This window comes from Haliaeetus albicilla, chromosome 8 (assembly GCF_947461875.1).
Source record: "Haliaeetus albicilla chromosome 8, bHalAlb1.1, whole genome shotgun sequence".
Classification (NCBI taxonomy): domain Eukaryota; kingdom Metazoa; phylum Chordata; class Aves; order Accipitriformes; family Accipitridae; genus Haliaeetus; species Haliaeetus albicilla.
Genome location: NC_091490.1, coordinates 29,016,231 through 29,038,024, shown reverse-complemented (window position 1 = coordinate 29,038,024; position 21,794 = coordinate 29,016,231). Strand labels below are relative to the sequence as shown.

The window sequence follows — 21,794 nt, the reverse complement described above, 5'->3', positions numbered from 1 at the left end:
AGTGTAGATTTATGACAAGGGCATCTTGGCCTTGCTTCATTAAATCTTGAGGAATATAAAAAGGGGCAAAAGAACACAATTTAAAAACACAATCACTTCTACTGGTTAATGCCATGAAACTCAGTTCACCATCATAGGTATAGGTTGTTGGAGCGGGAAAGAGGTGTGACAATTTTTATGGACTTTTGAGCTGATACTCCCCACTGGAGCCACTGCTTCTTCAAATAGTGTCCATTCCTCTTCTGCTCCTTCTCAGCTTCTATTTTATTTATCTTCAAAATTATGTTGGATGATAATACAGTAACTGGAAAAGTGTTCTGGAAAATCATGATGTTCTATTAAAACTTGTACTGCATACCCTTAAAATCAAAATACAGTAGGTTTTCTTGGTGGGGTGGGGAGGAGAGTTTATTGGTATTTTATACTGGAATATTCTGACAGAAAAATAATTATTATTTTGTTTTCTTTCCAGTGCAACTGTTGTTCAAGATCTAGAGAAATTTTGGGTTGGAATTCAAAGCAAAACTCTCACACCTACGCATTCTGAGTCAGTTAATGGGACAGGAAAAAGTAAAAGGAAGGTATGTTCTGAGTGTATTTGCATACTAGAAATTAATACAGTAAATGAAAATATCTTTGACTTGATATAAGACATACATTTGTTGTCATGTATTCATTAACTAAGATGGCCAAAATCATTAGATATTTTCAACACTTTTAATTTAACTGCCTAATCCTCTTACTAAATTGATGAAAAAATAAAATAAATATTATTTTTCCCCCACAGAACTAAGGAAACTAATAATCTAGTTATGAAAACAATCCATAGCATAAAGATAAAGAAAAGAAAATTGGCCATAAGGAGAACTCCACTGTACTTCTGGTGAACTGTGCTGTTCTTATCTACTGCCCCAGTCCCTGGGAACTATAGCTGTGTAGCATACTCTTAGAAATTAGTCTGTTTATTTTATGGCCAAGAATTATGCTTACATGAAACATCTTAAACATGATAGGCAGCTAAAGTAAAGAAAGTCTGTTCATATTGGGTTTTGACTGTAGCAACACTGATTTATGTCATCTTGCGATGTAACAAAGAGTGAACACCTGGTTTTGTCCCTCGCTTCACCAAATGTATTTCCCATTTCCTATAATAAGCTGCTTTTTTTTTTCCCCAGTAAATAATTTGTAAATGTTTTCTCTTTTTTTTTTTCACAGCTTATGATAGAAGTAGAATGTAACAAGGTAAGAGCAATTCTTCTACAATTTCCCAATTTTCAGTTACCTCAATTTTAGAATTCCTGTCTCAGTGGTCCTGTTGTTTCATGGTTGTAGCATGAAGATTATAGCTTACCATTCAAATAACTTTCCTAGAGAGATCTTATTTATGCTTACATTTTTGCATGCAGTGTCATAGTTTAACCCCAGCCACTAACTAGGCACCATGCAGCCACTCGCTCACTTCCCCCCCATCCAGTGGGATGTGGGAGAGAATTGGGAAAAAAAGTAAAACTCGTGAGTTGAGATAAGAACAGTTTAATAGAACAGAAAAGAAGAAACTAATAATGATAATGATAACACTAATAAAATGACAATTGTAATAATAAAAGAATTGGATTATGTAAGTGATGCACAATGCAATTGCTCGCCACCCGCTGACCGACACCCAGTTAGTTCCTGAGTGGCAATTCCCCCTGCTCCCTCCCCCCAGCTTATATACTAGACATGACATCACATGGTATGGAATACCCCGTTGGCCAGTTTGGGTCAGCTGTCCTGGCTGTGTCCCCTCCCAACTTCTTGTGCCCCTCCAGCCTTGTTGCTGGCTGGGCATGAGAAGCTGAAAAAGCCTTGACTTAGTCTAAACACTACTTAGCAATGATTGAAAACATCAGTGTGTTATCAACATTCTTCTCATACTGAACCAAAACATAACACTATACCAGCTACTAGGAAGGCAATCAACTCTATCCCAGCTGAAACCAGGACAGCAGTTTTGAAGGTATTTTAATTTTTAATTAGTTAATGTCAGTTCTCAGATTAGAGTGTTATACTATGTAAGATATTGTAAGCAATGAAACACTTCTTCATTCTGACCGTGAATGGGAATTCAGTTGATTTTCTGTTTAAAATAATATGGTATTTATACACCAGTCAATAAACAGTAACTGGAACCTGTAATTTCTTGCAGCGTGGAGGGACTTACACAACACAAGGACGATGCATCATGGTAAATATTCTTTCTCCAAAGACATTGACATACTGGTAATTGCCCAAGGTCTCAAGACTTAGTCAAAAGCTGCTTCTAGTCACATCTTTATCCCTTTTGTTGCTCAATTTATTTTTCTTTTTGGCAATTTGCCCTGGTTGATTAAAATACCAAACTTTCTAAATGGTTGTCAGCCTTGTTACCATTTCCTCCTGCAGGTTATCTTTAGCTCACCTGGAGTAACTTTCTAACACAAGTATTCTTTTTTCTGTCTTCACCTTTTAGTCATAGTGCTTGCTTGCTTTTCAAGATCACTTATTTCAACAACTCTGAAACCTTGCCCTTTGCAAATAATGATCTAGATATAAAATTTAACTATTTAATTTTTTTTCTGAAAACTATCACTTGCAGCTCAGTAAAGACGACTCTTTTTCTTCTTTCCTTTCTCCCAGCAAATGTGCCCTACATTTCATCATGTCTACATAGTCATGTCAGTAAAAAGTTTTCATCTGCTTTTTAATGATCTTGACAGTGTAGGTCTCCTCCTCAATGATGGACATCAAGTGTTTGAGGCCAGATAAAAAAGGGTGCAAGCAGCAGAATTATGTTAATTTATACCAGCTGTTTTGGTACAGTTTTGATTATTTGGCTTTAAAGATCTCTGAAATAATTTTAATAGTATCAGTTGGTGGAATGAAGTCACAGAAAACTACTTTGTTCTTCCTTTTCCCAACAAGTACATCTTTCTTTCCTGAAAATCATTTATATAAAAATCAATTTTCTGTAAAATAATAAATAGCATTTTGATTTCTTTAAAGGTTGGACCTTCCAGTTCCTCTCAGAACAGCTATTCAGGCAGTCAGGTAAGAATCCTAACTTCCAGCATTAGTACGTTTTCCTTTAGTAACCTTGAACAACTAAAATTCTGTAACTACAGAGTATTGAGATGATTTAATACTGTACTGAAATATCACTTCTGCTAGTTAACACAGAATGCCAGTTATTCATCCAGTAAACTCTATGTTCAGTACCTGGACTAGGTTTAACTACCTACACTCTATTAAGCTCAATAGCTTGCTGTCAGTATTCTTACCAACAAGATGCTTTACCACCTCTGATTTCACAAATTAATAATTTTTATCAAGCATTAACTTGACCCTTTTGAGGAAAAAAAAAAATATTCCTTCCATCTTCCTAAAGGATTCCTACCTGTGTGTGCACATGTGCATGCAAACACAGTCACAAACCATTTATTTTATAGTTCTAGAGACATCTGGCATCATGAAAATGAAACTGTACTTATTATCAATTGATTTGTTAGGCATTTTTCTTCTTTTTTTTAAATAATCAAAATAAAAGGACTAATTATATTTGTGTTTCACTGTCTTCTCCACAAAAATTTGCAAAATTTCTCCAAACTTCACCAGATATTCATGCGTATATTGAAGCTCCAGTATAATAATGTCTATATCACTTTTAATACCAGATTATATCTGCAGTTGAAAATTTGGGGATTTCACTGTCTAGTTAGCCTTTTTAAACTTCTGGGCTATGTATGTCTGCATTCTCACTGATCACTTTCATTTCTTATGTATACTTGATTTTTAGTTAATTATCACCACTACTATAATGTGCCTATTTCCACTTGAACTGTCAGATGCTTTCTGGTACGTCTCCAGTTTCTTGAACTGAGATTCTCAAGGATATATTTCTTACTACTTACTAGTGATTATATTTATTGGAAAATTATCTGGTAATAGTCCATTTGTTCAATCTTCACTACTTGTAGGTGGAATTACCAGACTCTGAGAAATACCAATTATTTAATTATTTAGTAGATATTAAATACTGATTATCTTCATTGTATTTCTTGCACATATAATACATACTCTTCTCTGAGTTTCTCATCTTGTCATGTAACTACCTGAATTTATCATTTTTTTCTAAAATATAGACCATTTGGCAAAACGACTTGTGGATTTTGAAAGGTTATATGACCAATGACAAAGTGATATGAAACCCAAATGATGACTAATGTCTCATATGAAATTAGAATTGTTACAGCCAGTTGCCAGTGAACTGGTAAACTGTACTTGCTTATCCCATATTTGCACACACATACATATTGTCAGTTGCACAACTTTTCAAGCCATAAACAGCAGGCCTTTCTCCTCCCCCCTCCCCCCACCTTCTTTTTTTCTTTTTTACATGGAATAATTGACTTCTGGTTTTATTTCAGAGTGGAGTAGTCTACACAATAAGCAAGAGTGGATGTGGCCCTGTAAGCACTTTTCTTACATTTACTTTTTTGTACCCAACATAACTATATTTATAGTAACACCTAGCCCTCAGTTGCATTATTTATATGAGTGTTCAGGTAGGAGTTTCTGTTACAAATAGAAAATGATGAAGAGAGAGCTAGAAGATGAATATTACATTTTATTCAGTGATAATAATTAGTTGGCAGAGATGTTAAAAAGTTAAATAGAATCATACAGATTATAGAATAATGAAAAAAGGAGTGGAAGGGGTTATCTGTTGCACTTACATTACACTCGTTATACCCCTTCTACCCAAGACAAGGCCGGTGTGAATTGGTCTGCATGTTCAAAGTCGTTCCTTCTCTCAGAAGTAATCACACAGATACCTAAAATAAAAAAGATTATCTCAGGTTTTCATTCTTTCATGCAGCAGGGACACTTGTGAAGTTATGAATCCTAGACAGGTCAAGCCAGTCATCCAGAAATAGGTGAAAGATGCAAAAGTGCTCTAATGTGGTGCTGAATAGATCAAAAATTTAACTGAAGCATTTTTATCAAGATAGTGAGTAACTGTATGGACTAAAATATTTGCAGATTTATGTCAGATATATATAATTATTTTGGTTTCCTTTCAGCATTTACAAGATAAGATTTTTATTTTTTAATGCAAAGTTACTATGTTCAAACATTTACTCAATATAAAAAAATGGGAAAAAACTTGAAAGGTAAATGAAACAGTCAAGTTTATTTTTTCTATGTCAATGACAGGGGTTTTTTTCTTGTTTTTCATAATATAGTAAGTAAACAAAATTAAGCTAGTCGTGTAGTTCTATTGCTAAGCACTATCAGTTGCTACTTCAAAGTAGAAAAACAGGAATGAATCAGCAGCAACAAGGACAATGTTTCCAAAAATGTAAAAAATTCCTATCATCAGTATTTCTAAAATGTAAAATCCATCACAATGTGTATTGGGTTTTTGCAAAGAGCAACAAAATTACAGTTTTGGGGGATACTATTGATTATATTAATAATAACAAGTGAGATTTACTTTTAAAAAGGAACTATTACTATTTATGCTGTACCTTTATATTTTATATTTGATTGACTGTAAATCAGGAAGGTGTTAATTTTTGTTTCTTTCCAGTTTCCACTTCCTAATTTTTACATACATGTGTATGTACATATTACATACACAATATGTTTGAATTACAAGCATTATATTAAATCTTTATTTCTGTTAAACTAGTGTCTTGACGGTGTCTGTTTTAAAATGTTTCCCAAGTACCGCTAGTTAATCACTAATATACAAAGGGCTAATGTGCCTGGCTCTTATGTTCACATGTGGGTGTTCACACATTAATAGTGGAGGGTACAATACTCTCCTTATCACCTATTCTTTACATATTCTACATAAGGATTGGTCAGAATTGAGGGTATCTGAAGTGTGCCTTTTCTTCTTAAGCAATTATAGTAGAGAAATAACTGGTTTCATTTTTTTCTTAGGGAGGTGCTGCTGGTGCATATAGTCAATACGCCTGTAACGATGTAAGCTGGTTATATATCTGTATTTACTGGTTGTCTACTACTATGCTTCTTGACTCATCTCCTTATTGCAAATTGCATTTCATTCTCTTCTGCAGGGCTATATTATTCTTCCTAAGTATATTAAGGAAAATGGTGGTAGTCTGTTGTATTATTCTGAGATTAAAAACCAAAATTAAAAGGTATTACATTGTCACTTCCTCAAAGTGTAATCATTTCTATTATAGGGGCTACACATCACTTACTATAAACGCTTAATTTGTTAGCCTGCTAAAATGTCAGAATTCTTACTGCATAATGCTTTTTATCTGTTAGAGTAATTGTCTTTGGATATTGCATATTGTGCGATATTTGGGGGTTTTTTACAATCTTTGTGTATTAATCTAATAATTCTTTAATTAGTAGAGAAATTTCTATCATAGATCTCATTTATTTCATTTTCACCTGAAAACATGTATTTTAAAAATTAACTTATTTTCCATTTTTAAAATCATGAAAGCAAGTAAAAAAATCTATCAGAAAGACAACACACTCTCCAATGCCTGTTAGGAACTGAAACCCTGGCCAAGAAACTGCTTAATCATATGCTTAACTTTAAATACATCATTAGTTAGATTAATTCCTAAATATTAAATATATTTTATCTTTGTTTAATATGCAAGTGTAAACTGATTTGTGATAGAGCAACATTAATCTTACGACTACAGTAGAATGTTGGAAAAATTTTACTTCAGTTATCTTTAAGCAAGTTTGGTATACTTCACTGTTGCCCTAGATTTATTTAAGTATAGATGAAATCAGTTTGTTTTGAAGTGTACATTCTCTAAGGAAAAAAGCAATGACTTCTAGATATAATTAACAAATTATTATATAAGCAAATACCTCATTTATATTTTTATTTCAGGGTGCATCCTCATCCAGCAGGGGTCTTGCCTATGGCCAGGTAATTATGGACTTTCCAACATGTTTTCAGTTTCCTAAGCTATTCAGAAACTAAGCAGTTATGCCCAACTTTTACCAAACAATAATAAAATTCATGGAAGGGGATAAAGGGGGACTGTCTTCAAATGGTTAAGTAATAATCATATCTGGAAATAAGTTCAACAGATTAGTTACATGTTTAGTGTATGTTGTACTATCAACTTTGTTAGAAGTTATTTACTTCTGTTTTGCACAGAAACTCAATTATATTTATTCTGTAAGTGAACACCAGTTACTTTTATTATGATTTTCCAAAAATCAGTGCTTTCTTTGATAGTTACTAAGAATTAAAAATATTTTTTCTGGCTTTTGCCTATGCAATTTTACATATGGGTTGATGAAATGGAAAACTTCGCTGCACATTATTTTATGCTTCATTTAAAACATTTCTATTCTTATGGCATATCCCATTTATTCCAGTTTATATTTCAGTGGTAGGTTTTTTAGTTTTTGGGGATAGGTTCTGGAGTTTGGGTTGGTTTCTTTTTTAATAAAGGTAGAAGAGATTAATTATTTTTTTTCTACCAATAGATTATTTTTATTATAAACAAACTTCCAATCTGATGTTAGATGAAACACTTGCAGCTTTTATACAGCGCTGTGTAAAACTAGCAAAATAATTGGGATTTGTAGAAAAAAATGAAACCAGTTCATTTATTTCACTTGTTCATTTATTAATTGCCAATACTTTGATATTTTTCTTCAGAATCTTATTTTGTTTTGTAATTTAGGGAAATGATGTTAGCTATAACATTCTTGCGGAAAATAGTGCTGTAGTTAAATTTGTCATACATTTACCTAAGCAAAAAATGGATTCTGTATTCTTTACAGTCTGTCCCTTCAAGCAGTTCAGATTCCAGTAAGAAGGTAAGCACTCCTTTTCAACTCAATGGGAAAAAATTCTTACAGTTGTAACTTGGTATGACTTCTTTTATTTCAGTGGTACTACAGTTCCTTTTACCAGTTAAGACTTTTCAGGGTTTCAACCCAGATTGATTCATATAAATTGAATCAGTTTGGTTCTTAGATGCCTTATACTAACTAGCTGTGCTGTGGTGGCTTTTGTTGATAGTTGACTTCACTGTATATAAAATAAAATTTCATACATGTTTATGGGGGGGGGGTTAAAGAAGTTAGGATAGTGATTGTAATGTAATTAGGACTTTTAAGGATATAGATTATGTAATTATAATTTAGATGGGGCTGCAGAATGAGTGTTACTCAAAGCAAGTGAAATCAATAGAATTCATATTACTGTTGAATATTACTCATATTTACACGGACTATTCCTCTCAGTTCAGTCCCCAGGAAGCTCAGGGCTAATACTATAGTGTGTTCAGTAAACACACAATGTACCTATTCATGTCCTCACAGATATTTTTTTTCTTTTTCATTTCCCATTGTTTTAAGAATTCAAAACACACTGATAGTTTGTGGGGGTTTTTTTAATATCTTAGTTTTCAAAATGTAATACTTCTCCCTGTTTTATACTCAGATTCTTTACTTCTGATAGCACAAACTTTCCTCTTCATTTTTACACCACTGGATAATACAAACTCTTTTCAGTTTAAAAAAAAAAAAGCGGGGGGGGGGGCGGGGCAGGGAATGCTTCTAAACAGAAAATATTAAAACCTAAACAGAAGATACTACTATTGCATTTGGCTTAATTTTTTTTTAATGAACTCAATATTAAGCCTTTTTTTGGCATAATACTGAATAAAAAGAAAAGAAATTGATCCTTCAGTTTGGGGTGGAAAGTTGAAGATCAAAAAGGATACACAGTACAGGTCAGTGAATATGGTACAACACGTGAAATCCTACTTCTGCCTCTACAGCTGAGTCATTGTGTGACTGGGAGTGAGTCTTTTATCTCCTTATACTCTTGTATAAACCATGTATACATATATATTCTTCTTTGCTTGGTAATATGCATTAAATTTTTTTATAAAAATAGTATTTTATAAAAGTGATCATCCATAGAATTATTATCAGAGTTTGTAAATTTAGAGAATTCAGTATTCTCAATTTTCCTAACATATTTAACTATTTAAATAAACTTTATGGTGAGTAATCAGCTTTCTCTGATTTCTCTATAGGTAGTGGTCATTGCCAACAGCAACCCTTTTCCACCTGTGGTAAGCAGTTTTCCTCTACAATGCTCAGAATTTTGATTCAAAAACAGCTTTCAAATATCTACATGCTTAATTTGTCAGAAAGATTCCTGGTGTATGGAGACAACTCTTTGGCACACAGGGTTTACTCTAGGTGCATAATTCCCTTCCAGGAAGAAGCCAGTAGTTAGATAGCTACAAATCTTGTGGTTCTAAGATTGCTATTAGTACTTGCAGAGATATTGGATTAGCTGCAGATTCCAGGTCTCAATGCCTACTGTCTCTGTGTTCCTGAATAGTTTTGATTTTCTGTTTCTATTGCAATTTTCTTTTCTAAATTCAATTCCATTCTCATTTTTAAACTACTAAATTTCCACTCTGCTTACTTGGAACTCATACAGTCAGTCAAAAGTAAGTTTAGCCTTAAGATGGTTAAAGTGATTTTGTATGATGTAACTTTCTATATATATGTTTTTCTGATGTCTAGTTTCTAATCAAACATATTGTTCTAACTTAAATGAAGATTAAGATGCATTTGTTCTATGCTATCCTTTCCACATCTTTCTTTCACATTTGGTTGTGTACGACACCCAAAAGATAGGACACTTTTTCTGCTGCAATACTCTGGACAAGACTTCATGCAAAATAATTAGAGATTGTTTTGTTTCATTTGCAGCGTCACACCTACCCGCAGGTAAGCATACTTTTTTCTTATTATTTCTATAATAGTAATATAGTTGTTATGGGATCAAACCAGTTGCCTCAGGATGGTGTCTGCTACCATTTTACATTCGTCCCTCATACCCCAAAATTCAGCAAACAAATGACTGGATCAGGAATTGAACTTCTATGTATAGCGATACATGTCCAATGCAGGTGACAGTGAGAAAGGTTGGAGGGATGATGATGTCTTAGCTTCACTCGCCACACTTGGAAAAGCCAACCTGACTTGTAGTGCAAAAAGGGCATAGCCTGTGCTCTGCTGCTCTCCACATAAGCTGTAATAGAAGCAGACGCAAGTGTAGAAAATTATTTAGTAGAGTCAGGCTGTCTTCCCAGACTTTCAGAGCTGAAGATGAACTAGTTTAATGCTGAGTGTTAACAATTTGATAGTCAGTACATCACACATATGACCTTTCCCTTTAGTCTCCCAAGCAAAATAGTAAAACTTGGTATATTCTGTTTAACTGCGTTGCATTTAAACAAGTCAAATTAAATGTTCACTGTTGTTTTTTGGTTGTGGGGTTTTTTTTCAGAGTTTGGGAAGTTCTGCTACTAGGATCATAATACAGGTAGATGTTCTTCCTCCATTATATTTGAGTTTTAACCAAAGCCCTGTCTCAGTAAACTAAACAATGATTCATCTTTTTGGGAATAAATAAGTATGGATAACTTATGGATATCTTAGATATCCACAAACTACAGTGGCGGAGTAGGGCTTTTCTGTGGTTACAGAAAAGTGGATATCATACTTGGTTGCTGATTAAAGACAACTGCAGCTGTTTTCTACAGACATAAAATATGAAAACCTCTGTATGCTAATTCCATAGTGCTCTCAAAATTTTCCAAATTTAACCATCTCAGTCTGCTCAGGAAGGCAGATGGAATTCTAGAACTTAAGCTTGAATGTTGTTTGATATTAAATCAAATAGGTATAAATCATAACCTGCACAATTCCATGTTCATTTAAACAGTCTATTTTTTAAATGGAAACAACTAGTTCAGCATTACATTTTTTAAAACCCTGCTAATTGGTGCTTAGGTGAACTTTTGTTTACTGTTGTATTTATAACATTGCTTCTTGATAACCAGGCACTTGAAAAGTTGATTACAATCCAATCTCATTAGGAGCATGTTTGTAAAGTATTATGGATATGTCTCAGGCATATTTTTTTCTGGGTCCTTTGCAATTTTAACCTACCTACCAGTATTCACAGTTTAGGCTTTCCTTCCTTCATACGATAGTCCTTTGGACTGTGACAACAAATTCTCACTTTCAATGAAAGATCAGTAGCAGGCTACCCCAGCCGAAATTTGGCTTTTGAAAATCATTGCTTTCAAAATGTATAGTATTAGATTCTTCCACAACTGGTGATGAATACTGGTAGAGAAAGGGATAAGATTTCCTCATTACTTTATTTCTTAATTTAAATGTATAGTGTTTTGATTACACAGGTTAAATATTTTTCAATGTGTATATATAAATAAAACTGAAAAATATTTGATTGCTCTCATCATCCATGTACTTCATGGGAATTGAAGTATTTTCTGCAGTGAATTTTCCCTTTGGTTAAACTGTAACTGTGGCTTTTCCAATTTTTGTTTTGACAAAGCCTTTATCAAAAGTTTATTGTGCTTATTCATGAAAAAATCAGTCACAATATGAATATAAGTGGATATGAGTTTAACGGCAATTTGCATGACACATTGAAGGGCAGAATTATTTAAACTCACTTGAAATACAACAGTATGACACAATGATGTATTATATAATGAATTTTCATTAAGAAAATGACATCAAGATGTATAAATACTTTTAGCACTCTATTTATGAAGGTTCTTTATATACTGAAGTATTGAAAATTGTAGCACATGAGATGGCGTAAATAAAGTAAGAAAGGGCACAAGGAACTCTTTCTGGCTTTCAAACTGTCTAGTCTATAAGGATAGAGTTGCTTCCTGAAATGCCTTAATGCATAAGCCATTCCTCTTAAAAATAAATAACTGGGTTTTTGTTCCTGTGTAGAATGGACAAAGACAGCAAAGCAGCAGCAGCAGCAGTACTTATGTTCAGGTAAGTGAACTTAAAAAAGACTAGAAATATTCCTGTAGGTTTCACTAAAACAGGGCTAGCACAACTTGGAAATAAATGATTTCCTGCATTTTTAAAATTATTTCAGAGTGTGCAGATATTTATATTTCTCTGATTTTTGTTCATAAAATTGCCTTCTGATATTGGTGTTCAACTATTTTTGTTTGGAATGCTCATAAAAGTATTTCCATGTGTGACTGGTTGAAGTGAAATGACTGTATTCCACTCAATGTGTCCTCTAAAAGGTACATAAAAGTCATGGCATTGAGGGGAAGTGATTCTAGGCTCAGTATCACACTATAAAACCCATACTGGTAGATTCAGACCACATGTATATGAGACCTCAAATTTCCAAAACTTGTGAAGGATAGTTGCTTATCCACTTCAAGAATGATGGAGAATTGTAACTGGGAACCAATGTGCATCATCTTTCAGCGTTACTTAAAGCCACGCAGATGAAACTACTTCTGTGAAAAAAAAGTGTGTGAATTTAGCAAATACTAACATAATGATAATACAAATTGTTGCAGAGTTACACATAAGAATATTCATAGTTTGAACTTAAGTATAAAGGCTCTTCAGACTTACTCCTCTTTGGGCGGTTGGGGGTGGGGGAGAGCAAATATCTGCCAATATTCTCTGTACCTCTACATGCAACCAGGAAAATGTTTCAAAACGGGAGGTATGACTCCTAGGGATCGTGGTCAAAGCGAGGCCAATACTCAACATCACAAATACTCAACATGCACAAGGTTGGCGGTCTGTGTCTCGATTCGATTCATGGCTTCTGCTGAGAATAGGACAATCTGCTGCACAGATGCTAGTGTACTGCTCTGTCTCCTTTGCCTCAGGAGGAGCCTTTTTGGGAAACCCTTGTGCAGCTCTACTGCCATAAATGTTACGCTCTTTATAAAGGTGGTATATAAAGATGTCAAGATGGTAATTATCTCTCTCTTTTTTTTTTTTTTTTTTTTTTTAAAGGGTTCCCCAAGCAGTCAGTCCTATGGCCAGGTGAGACTTTTTTGCTGAAATGTATTGAGCTTTTCTGTTGGAGCCTGCCTTGTAAATGGACTTTGAGGTTTGGTTGGGTTTTTTCCCTTCTTGGTGTTGCTGAGTGGCCCTTGATTTTGGTTCATACCACTGAATTACCGTGAAGGAAAAAGAACATAGTACAGAGGAACTGTTAGTGGAAATGGGCTTTTCAGTTGCAGCTGTGCTAAGACTACAGCTTTATTTACAAACGAGTTCTTGCCTTTCTTACAGGGATACCAGCCTCAAGGTGGCACTTCCTATAGCCAGGTAAGCATCAGTCACTATACAGCATTTGAGAAGGTGGAGTGCCATGGCACTGCAAAGGGTAGCAGATTTCAAAAAATCTTTTTTTTCCATTTATATTTTATTATTAAAAAAACCCCAAAACTCTGAATTCATTTCAAAACTTTTGTTGTGATATTGACAGTTGTGTTTTTAATGGATATCTGCAGGAAACATGGGTTCCCATTGCTATGAGATCTTTTCCATGTGGTTGGAACTTTAAAATTTATGGTAGAAATAGTCTATTCTGTGCTCTTCCTGTTCCATCTGATTTACATGGTACAAGACAAATTTATAGTCAGTTCTTCACTGTCTCCTTTGGTCTCAGTACAGACAAATGGTGAGGAGGAGCTACCGAACATTGGCTCAGGTCCTCAGCTGCAGGAAGAGTTGGTCCTGGAGCCTGTAGCTGATAAATGCTTACCTCCCTTTACAGTTTTTATGTGAACTAAAGCAGCCCTAAGATAGCTATGAATTTTGGCAGGATCCTTGTGTCAGATAGCAGAAATAGGCAAGATAGTTGAAATCCTGTTTGGTAATCCCTGTCTTCATAACTCTCCCAGACAGCTGTGGCACAGGTCTGCACGTACATGAAACACCTGCTCTTTTTTGACATTATATTGAATGCAGATTGCATCAGCAGCTTATAGTTACCCACAGTAACGTTATATTAATGAAGGTTTTTTCAAAAGGTAGTTGCATCCTTGACTAATCCATTTGACCTGCTACTCTTAATTGCATTGTTTTGTTTCCATTTTATGAATCTGTATTTTTTTCTAGGATCCTTTCTTAATTTTTTAAAATTATTTTTCACCTTTATTTTCTCTCAGAAGAATGGAATTGTGCAACTGAGGCCCACCAAAATACAAATATAGGAAACCAGTATTCACCTATCGTTAGCCATCTAAGCCCAGTATCTAAGGAACAGCAGGCAAAAGAAACATAGTAAGAAAATGTTGCGTCCCTTCAATGTACTGGAAAACCTTCATAAGACTAGGGTCTCATCTGAGACAGATGTAAAACTACTCTATGAGTGTAATTTGATAAACACAGTGTGATCAGATATTCACCCAGAATAAGAAATATCAAAATAATTCTAGTTAAGCAGCAGAGTCTCTACATTCTCTGTCCTACACCAAGATTTTTTCCCCCACAAAGAAACAGACATGACAGAGGCATCTGCTTCACAAATACAATAATTATGAATCAATAATTCCTTTCTTACAGGGCTACCAGCTTCCAGGTGGCAGTTCCTATGGCCAGGTAAGCATCAGCCAGTCACCAGTCAGAATACAGCATTTGAGAAAGTAGAGTGCCATGGCACTGCAAAAGCACTTAGCAATCACTCAGAATTTGAACTTCAAAGGCCATTTTGTCTGAAAGTGTGTATTCTCGCACTCTAAATTAATCCACATGCTACTTATTTATCTGGAATCCAAGCATGTGAAATCATTGCACTTGGCATTATTGTGAGGACCAGGAGGAAGTCGGGGCTCTTGATACTGCCCTGTATAGCTTTAGGATGTAGTTCCTCGCTTTTCCTAATGCAGGCTGAATCCCTTACAAAAGGGAAGTAACCAAATGGTGTCCTTGTCTTAGGCTGGGCCAAGTTACTCGGGCAGCAGCAGTTCTTATGGCCAGGTAAGCAAACTGGATATTCTGTAGGAAGTGCTTCACTGATCTCTCTGAGACCCCGCACGACTGGCAGATTTTTGAGAGTGATGTTTCCTTTGGTAGTCTGTGTCTCGATTCGATTCATGGCTTCTGCTGAGAATAGGACAATCTGCTGCACAGATGCTAGTGTACTGCTCTGTCTCCTTTGCCTCAGGAGGAGCCTTTTTGGGAAACCCTTGTGCAGCTCTACTGCCATAAATGTTACGCTCTTTATAAAGGTGGTATATAAAGATGTCAAGATGGTAATTATCTCTCTCTTTTTTTTTTTTTTTTTTTTTTTAAAGGGTTCCCCAAGCAGTCAGTCCTATGGCCAGGTGAGACTTTTTTGCTGAAATGTATTGAGCTTTTCTGTTGGAGCCTGCCTTGTAAATGGACTTTGAGGTTTGGTTGGGTTTTTTCCCTTCTTGGTGTTGCTGAGTGGCCCTTGATTTTGGTTCATACCACTGAATTACCGTGAAGGAAAAAGAACATAGTACAGAGGAACTGTTAGTGGAAATGGGCTTTTCAGTTGCAGCTGTGCTAAGACTACAGCTTTATTTACAAACGAGTTCTTGCCTTTCTTACAGGGATACCAGCCTCAAGGTGGCACTTCCTATAGCCAGGTAAGCATCAGTCACTATACAGCATTTGAGAAGGTGGAGTGCCATGGCACTGCAAAGGGTAGCAGATTTCAAAAAATCTTTTTTTTCCATTTATATTTTATTATTAAAAAAACCCCAAAACTCTGAATTCATTTCAAAACTTTTGTTGTGATATTGACAGTTGTGTTTTTAATGGATATCTGCAGGAAACATGGGTTCCCATTGCTATGAGATCTTTTCCATGTGGTTGGAACTTTAAAATTTATGGTAGAAATAGTCTATTCTGTGCTCTTCCTGTTCCATCTGATTTACATGGTACAAGACAAATTTATAGTCAGTTCTTCACTGTCTCCTTTGGTCTCAGTACAGACAAATGGTGAGGAGGAGCTACCGAACATTGGCTCAGGTCCTCAGCTGCAGGAAGAGTTGGTCCTGGAGCCTGTAGCTGATAAATGCTTACCTCCCTTTACAGTTTTTATGTGAACTAAAGCAGCCCTAAGATAGCTATGAATTTTGGCAGGATCCTTGTGTCAGATAGCAGAAATAGGCAAGATAGTTGAAATCCTGTTTGGTAATCCCTGTCTTCATAACTCTCCCAGACAGCTGTGGCACAGGTCTGCACGTACATGAAACACCTGCTCTTTTTTGACATTATATTGAATGCAGATTGCATCAGCAGCTTATAGTTACCCACAGTAACGTTATATTAATGAAGGTTTTTTCAAAAGGTAGTTGCATCCTTGACTAATCCATTTGACCTGCTACTCTTAATTGCATTGTTTTGTTTCCATTTTATGAATCTGTATTTTTTTCTAGGATCCTTTCTTAATTTTTTAAAATTATTTTTCACCTTTATTTTCTCTCAGAAGAATGGAATTGTGCAACTGAGGCCCACCAAAATACAAATATAGGAAACCAGTATTCACCTATCGTTAGCCATCTAAGCCCAGTATCTAAGGAACAGCAGGCAAAAGAAACATAGTAAGAAAATGTTGCGTCCCTTCAATGTACTGGAAAACCTTCATAAGACTAGGGTCTCATCTGAGACAGATGTAAAACTACTCTATGAGTGTAATTTGATAAACACAGTGTGATCAGATATTCACCCAGAATAAGAAATATCAAAATAATTCTAGTTAAGCAGCAGAGTCTCTACATTCTCTGTCCTACACCAAGATTTTTTCCCCCACAAAGAAACAGACATGACAGAGGCATCTGCTTCACAAATACAATAATTATGAATCAATAATTCCTTTCTTACAGGGCTACCAGCTTCCAGGTGGCAGTTCCTATGGCCAGGTAAGCATCAGCCAGTCACCAGTCAGAATACAGCATTTGAGAAAGTAGAGTGCCATGGCACTGCAAAAGCACTTAGCAATCACTCAGAATTTGAACTTCAAAGGCCATTTTGTCTGAAAGTGTGTATTCTCGCACTCTAAATTAATCCACATGCTACTTATTTATCTGGAATCCAAGCATGTGAAATCATTGCACTTGGCATTATTGTGAGGACCAGGAGGAAGTCGGGGCTCTTGATACTGCCCTGTATAGCTTTAGGATGTAGTTCCTCGCTTTTCCTAATGCAGGCTGAATCCCTTACAAAAGGGAAGTAACCAAATGGTGTCCTTGTCTTAGGCTGGGCCAAGTTACTCGGGCAGCAGCAGTTCTTATGGCCAGGTAAGCAAACTGGATATTCTGTAGGAAGTGCTTCACTGATCTCTCTGAGACCCCGCACGACTGGCAGATTTTTGAGAGTGATGTTTCCTTTGGTAGTCTGTGTCTCGATTCGATTCATGGCTTCTGCTGAGAATAGGACAATCTGCTGCACAGATGCTAGTGTACTGCTCTGTCTCCTTTGCCTCAGGAGGAGCCTTTTTGGGAAACCCTTGTGCAGCTCTACTGCCATAAATGTTACGCTCTTTATAAAGGTGGTATATAAAGATGTCAAGATGGTAATTATCTCTCTCTTTTTTTTTTTTTTTTTTTTTTTAAAGGGTTCCCCAAGCAGTCAGTCCTATGGCCAGGTGAGACTTTTTTGCTGAAATGTATTGAGCTTTTCTGTTGGAGCCTGCCTTGTAAATGGACTTTGAGGTTTGGTTGGGTTTTTTCCCTTCTTGGTGTTGCTGAGTGGCCCTTGATTTTGGTTCATACCACTGAATTACCGTGAAGGAAAAAGAACATAGTACAGAGGAACTGTTAGTGGAAATGGGCTTTTCAGTTGCAGCTGTGCTAAGACTACAGCTTTATTTACAAACGAGTTCTTGCCTTTCTTACAGGGATACCAGCCTCAAGGTGGCACTTCCTATAGCCAGGTAAGCATCAGTCACTATACAGCATTTGAGAAGGTGGAGTGCCATGGCACTGCAAAGGGTAGCAGATTTCAAAAAATCTTTTTTTTCCATTTATATTTTATTATTAAAAAAACCCCAAAACTCTGAATTCATTTCAAAACTTTTGTTGTGATATTGACAGTTGTGTTTTTAATGGATATCTGCAGGAAACATGGGTTCCCATTGCTATGAGATCTTTTCCATGTGGTTGGAACTTTAAAATTTATGGTAGAAATAGTCTATTCTGTGCTCTTCCTGTTCCATCTGATTTACATGGTACAAGACAAATTTATAGTCAGTTCTTCACTGTCTCCTTTGGTCTCAGTACAGACAAATGGTGAGGAGGAGCTACCGAACATTGGCTCAGGTCCTCAGCTGCAGGAAGAGTTGGTCCTGGAGCCTGTAGCTGATAAATGCTTACCTCCCTTTACAGTTTTTATGTGAACTAAAGCAGCCCTAAGATAGCTATGAATTTTGGCAGGATCCTTGTGTCAGATAGCAGAAATAGGCAAGATAGTTGAAATCCTGTTTGGTAATCCCTGTCTTCATAACTCTCCCAGACAGCTGTGGCACAGGTCTGCACGTACATGAAACACCTGCTCTTTTTTGACATTATATTGAATGCAGATTGCATCAGCAGCTTATAGTTACCCACAGTAACGTTATATTAATGAAGGTTTTTTCAAAAGGTAGTTGCATCCTTGACTAATCCATTTGACCTGCTACTCTTAATTGCATTGTTTTGTTTCCATTTTATGAATCTGTATTTTTTTCTAGGATCCTTTCTTAATTTTTTAAAATTATTTTTCACCTTTATTTTCTCTCAGAAGAATGGAATTGTGCAACTGAGGCCCACCAAAATACAAATATAGGAAACCAGTATTCACCTATCGTTAGCCATCTAAGCCCAGTATCTAAGGAACAGCAGGCAAAAGAAACATAGTAAGAAAATGTTGCGTCCCTTCAATGTACTGGAAAACCTTCATAAGACTAGGGTCTCATCTGAGACAGATGTAAAACTACTCTATGAGTGTAATTTGATAAACACAGTGTGATCAGATATTCACCCAGAATAAGAAATATCAAAATAATTCTAGTTAAGCAGCAGAGTCTCTACATTCTCTGTCCTACACCAAGATTTTTTCCCCCACAAAGAAACAGACATGACAGAGGCATCTGCTTCACAAATACAATAATTATGAATCAATAATTCCTTTCTTACAGGGCTACCAGCTTCCAGGTGGCAGTTCCTATGGCCAGGTAAGCATCAGCCAGTCACCAGTCAGAATACAGCATTTGAGAAAGTAGAGTGCCATGGCACTGCAAAAGCACTTAGCAATCACTCAGAATTTGAACTTCAAAGGCCATTTTGTCTGAAAGTGTGTATTCTCGCACTCTAAATTAATCCACATGCTACTTATTTATCTGGAATCCAAGCATGTGAAATCATTGCACTTGGCATTATTGTGAGGACCAGGAGGAAGTCGGGGCTCTTGATACTGCCCTGTATAGCTTTAGGATGTAGTTCCTCGCTTTTCCTAATGCAGGCTGAATCCCTTACAAAAGGGAAGTAACCAAATGGTGTCCTTGTCTTAGGCTGGGCCAAGTTACTCGGGCAGCAGCAGTTCTTATGGCCAGGTAAGCAAACTGGATATTCTGTAGGAAGTGCTTCACTGATCTCTCTGAGACCCCGCACGACTGGCAGATTTTTGAGAGTGATGTTTCCTTTGGTAGTCTGTGTCTCGATTCGATTCATGGCTTCTGCTGAGAATAGGACAATCTGCTGCACAGATGCTAGTGTACTGCTCTGTCTCCTTTGCCTCAGGAGGAGCCTTTTTGGGAAACCCTTGTGCAGCTCTACTGCCATAAATGTTACGCTCTTTATAAAGGTGGTATATAAAGATGTCAAGATGGTAATTATCTCTCTCTTTTTTTTTTTTTTTTTTTTTTTAAAGGGTTCCCCAAGCAGTCAGTCCTATGGCCAGGTGAGACTTTTTTGCTGAAATGTATTGAGCTTTTCTGTTGGAGCCTGCCTTGTAAATGGACTTTGAGGTTTGGTTGGGTTTTTTCCCTTCTTGGTGTTGCTGAGTGGCCCTTGATTTTGGTTCATACCACTGAATTACCGTGAAGGAAAAAGAACATAGTACAGAGGAACTGTTAGTGGAAATGGGCTTTTCAGTTGCAGCTGTGCTAAGACTACAGCTTTATTTACAAACGAGTTCTTGCCTTTCTTACAGGGATACCAGCCTCAAGGTGGCACTTCCTATAGCCAGGTAAGCATCAGTCAGTCACCAGCCAGTATACAACCTGTGTGTGATGTTCCAATATATGTATTGAGAATTGTGTGGTTTCTTGAAATAGTACAGTAACTTCTCATTAGAAGTAAGTATTTTGCAGTTTTTTTCATGTTGGTCTGGGAACAATAGGCTCATTGAAGTAGCTCTTTCCACATAGGAGGCAGTGCATGTAGGTGTCAGCTTTTTGATACACTATAATATTCAACATACACAATACTTCAGAATAGAATTCATAGTAGGATGTAGCTGGACTTCTACATTTAAACACTCAGGCAGCTAAAGCCCTTTAAAATTTATTTCTGTATTTGAAATGGAGAAAACGAATATTTGGATTACTGACCTGGTCATTTTTTTTCCCAGCAGGGTGGATATCCCTCTTCAGGTGGCAGCAGTGGTTGTGGACAAGTAAGTCTTCTTTCTCCAAACTATTTGAAAACTAGACCCAGCTTTCTTTGTAGTAGTAACATATTTTTCAGTAAGTTATATAATGTTTGTTGGTTGGAATCTCTTGTTTTCATTGTTACATGGAATTATCTTGCACAGAGATCAAAAGAGGCTGATATTGTTGGTCATTGTAACCAAAATGAAGTGGCTTCTCCTATCTAGTGTTACACACAGAAGACAGTCAAGTAGTGATTCATCTGCCTACTCAGTAAACAGATAAAACCTTTGCCTGGGAATGATTTTCATATGCTGCTCCATTTAATTCCTATAGAAAGTGATAGGAACAGAGAGTGGTTCCTGTGGAATAAGAATTAGATTAGTAGTTTTCATCCTGGTTCCATTTCAACTTGTGTATGCCTACAATGATGTAAAGACTGTGTCTTCAGTGGTGAGATGCCAGGTGACAGTATCATGCATGAGGCTATGATAGTAAACATATGTCCAAATAAATATATTGGGGAAAGCAACAAGAATGAAAGAGTAGTATAAATACAGAATTTTTTAGCAGAAGTATTTAGCAGAAATATTAGGATTGCTATGAGTTAAGTATGAATGGAAATGCATGCAAAAACATCATAAGAAGCAGTACAAGGACACAGTTAACAGCAATGAAACTGATAAACACTGAAGAATGTGTTATTTCCATGAAAGCTGTGTCACAGGCTGATTTATCAACAGAAGACCTGTGCTCTAATAATGGGAGGGTGACAACCAGGGTAGAACTCATTGTGTGTACTGTTTCTCATCCTGTTATCCCAACAAGAAGGCTGGCTGTAGCCAAAATATACCCAAAACAGGAAAATGAAAGGCATTGGGCAGCAGCCTTGCCTACGATCTGTGATAGATGAATCTAGCAAGATTCTGAGGTAGATGGTCACACAAGAGTAACTGTTGATTCCTAAAAGGACCGTCCAAAAAAAAAATCCAGTTCATCTTTACCAATCAAGAGGAACTATGATGATACAGAGAGACATCAGTTGCCAGCCTACCTCACTTTCCATGTGGCACACAAGTAGTACTGCTTTGATCATCTGTGTGCATGTGTATTGGTGTTTGTGAGTATGTGGGTACGGGAGTGACAGAGGGTAAAGTCACAGACTTAAAGGGTTAAATAAAATTCAACTCATCCTCTATAATATTTTATGTTGAGTTTTGTTACATTAATTCTCACATAAGAAATTTTAAGAAAGCTAATTACTTTGCAAGAAAATTAAAATTTGGGCATTTACCTTTTGGTTTGT

The 21,794-nt window shown here is 36.1% G+C and overlaps 1 protein-coding gene across 2 annotated transcripts in view; it reads left to right on the top strand.

Annotated features, from left to right (window-relative positions):
- LOC138686440 (pro-resilin-like) overlaps window positions 1–21,794 on the top strand; it is an 89,744-nt gene that overhangs the window by 35,559 nt on the left and 32,391 nt on the right. For both annotated transcript variants that reach the window (XM_069789548.1, XM_069789547.1), the window contains 24 exons: window positions 473–581; window positions 1,216–1,242; window positions 2,189–2,227; window positions 3,025–3,069; window positions 4,446–4,487; window positions 5,971–6,012; window positions 6,914–6,952; window positions 7,822–7,857; window positions 9,087–9,125; window positions 9,778–9,795; window positions 10,358–10,393; window positions 11,848–11,895; window positions 12,895–12,924; window positions 13,177–13,212; window positions 14,455–14,490; window positions 15,186–15,215; window positions 15,468–15,503; window positions 16,746–16,781; window positions 17,477–17,506; window positions 17,759–17,794; window positions 19,037–19,072; window positions 19,768–19,797; window positions 20,050–20,085; window positions 20,470–20,514. In XM_069789548.1, coding sequence (XP_069645649.1) covers window positions 473–581; window positions 1,216–1,242; window positions 2,189–2,227; window positions 3,025–3,069; window positions 4,446–4,487; window positions 5,971–6,012; window positions 6,914–6,952; window positions 7,822–7,857; window positions 9,087–9,125; window positions 9,778–9,795; window positions 10,358–10,393; window positions 11,848–11,895; window positions 12,895–12,924; window positions 13,177–13,212; window positions 14,455–14,490; window positions 15,186–15,215; window positions 15,468–15,503; window positions 16,746–16,781; window positions 17,477–17,506; window positions 17,759–17,794; window positions 19,037–19,072; window positions 19,768–19,797; window positions 20,050–20,085; window positions 20,470–20,514 — 937 coding nt within the window. The remainder of the gene's footprint in view (window positions 1–472; window positions 582–1,215; window positions 1,243–2,188; window positions 2,228–3,024; window positions 3,070–4,445; window positions 4,488–5,970; window positions 6,013–6,913; window positions 6,953–7,821; window positions 7,858–9,086; window positions 9,126–9,777; window positions 9,796–10,357; window positions 10,394–11,847; window positions 11,896–12,894; window positions 12,925–13,176; window positions 13,213–14,454; window positions 14,491–15,185; window positions 15,216–15,467; window positions 15,504–16,745; window positions 16,782–17,476; window positions 17,507–17,758; window positions 17,795–19,036; window positions 19,073–19,767; window positions 19,798–20,049; window positions 20,086–20,469; window positions 20,515–21,794) is intronic.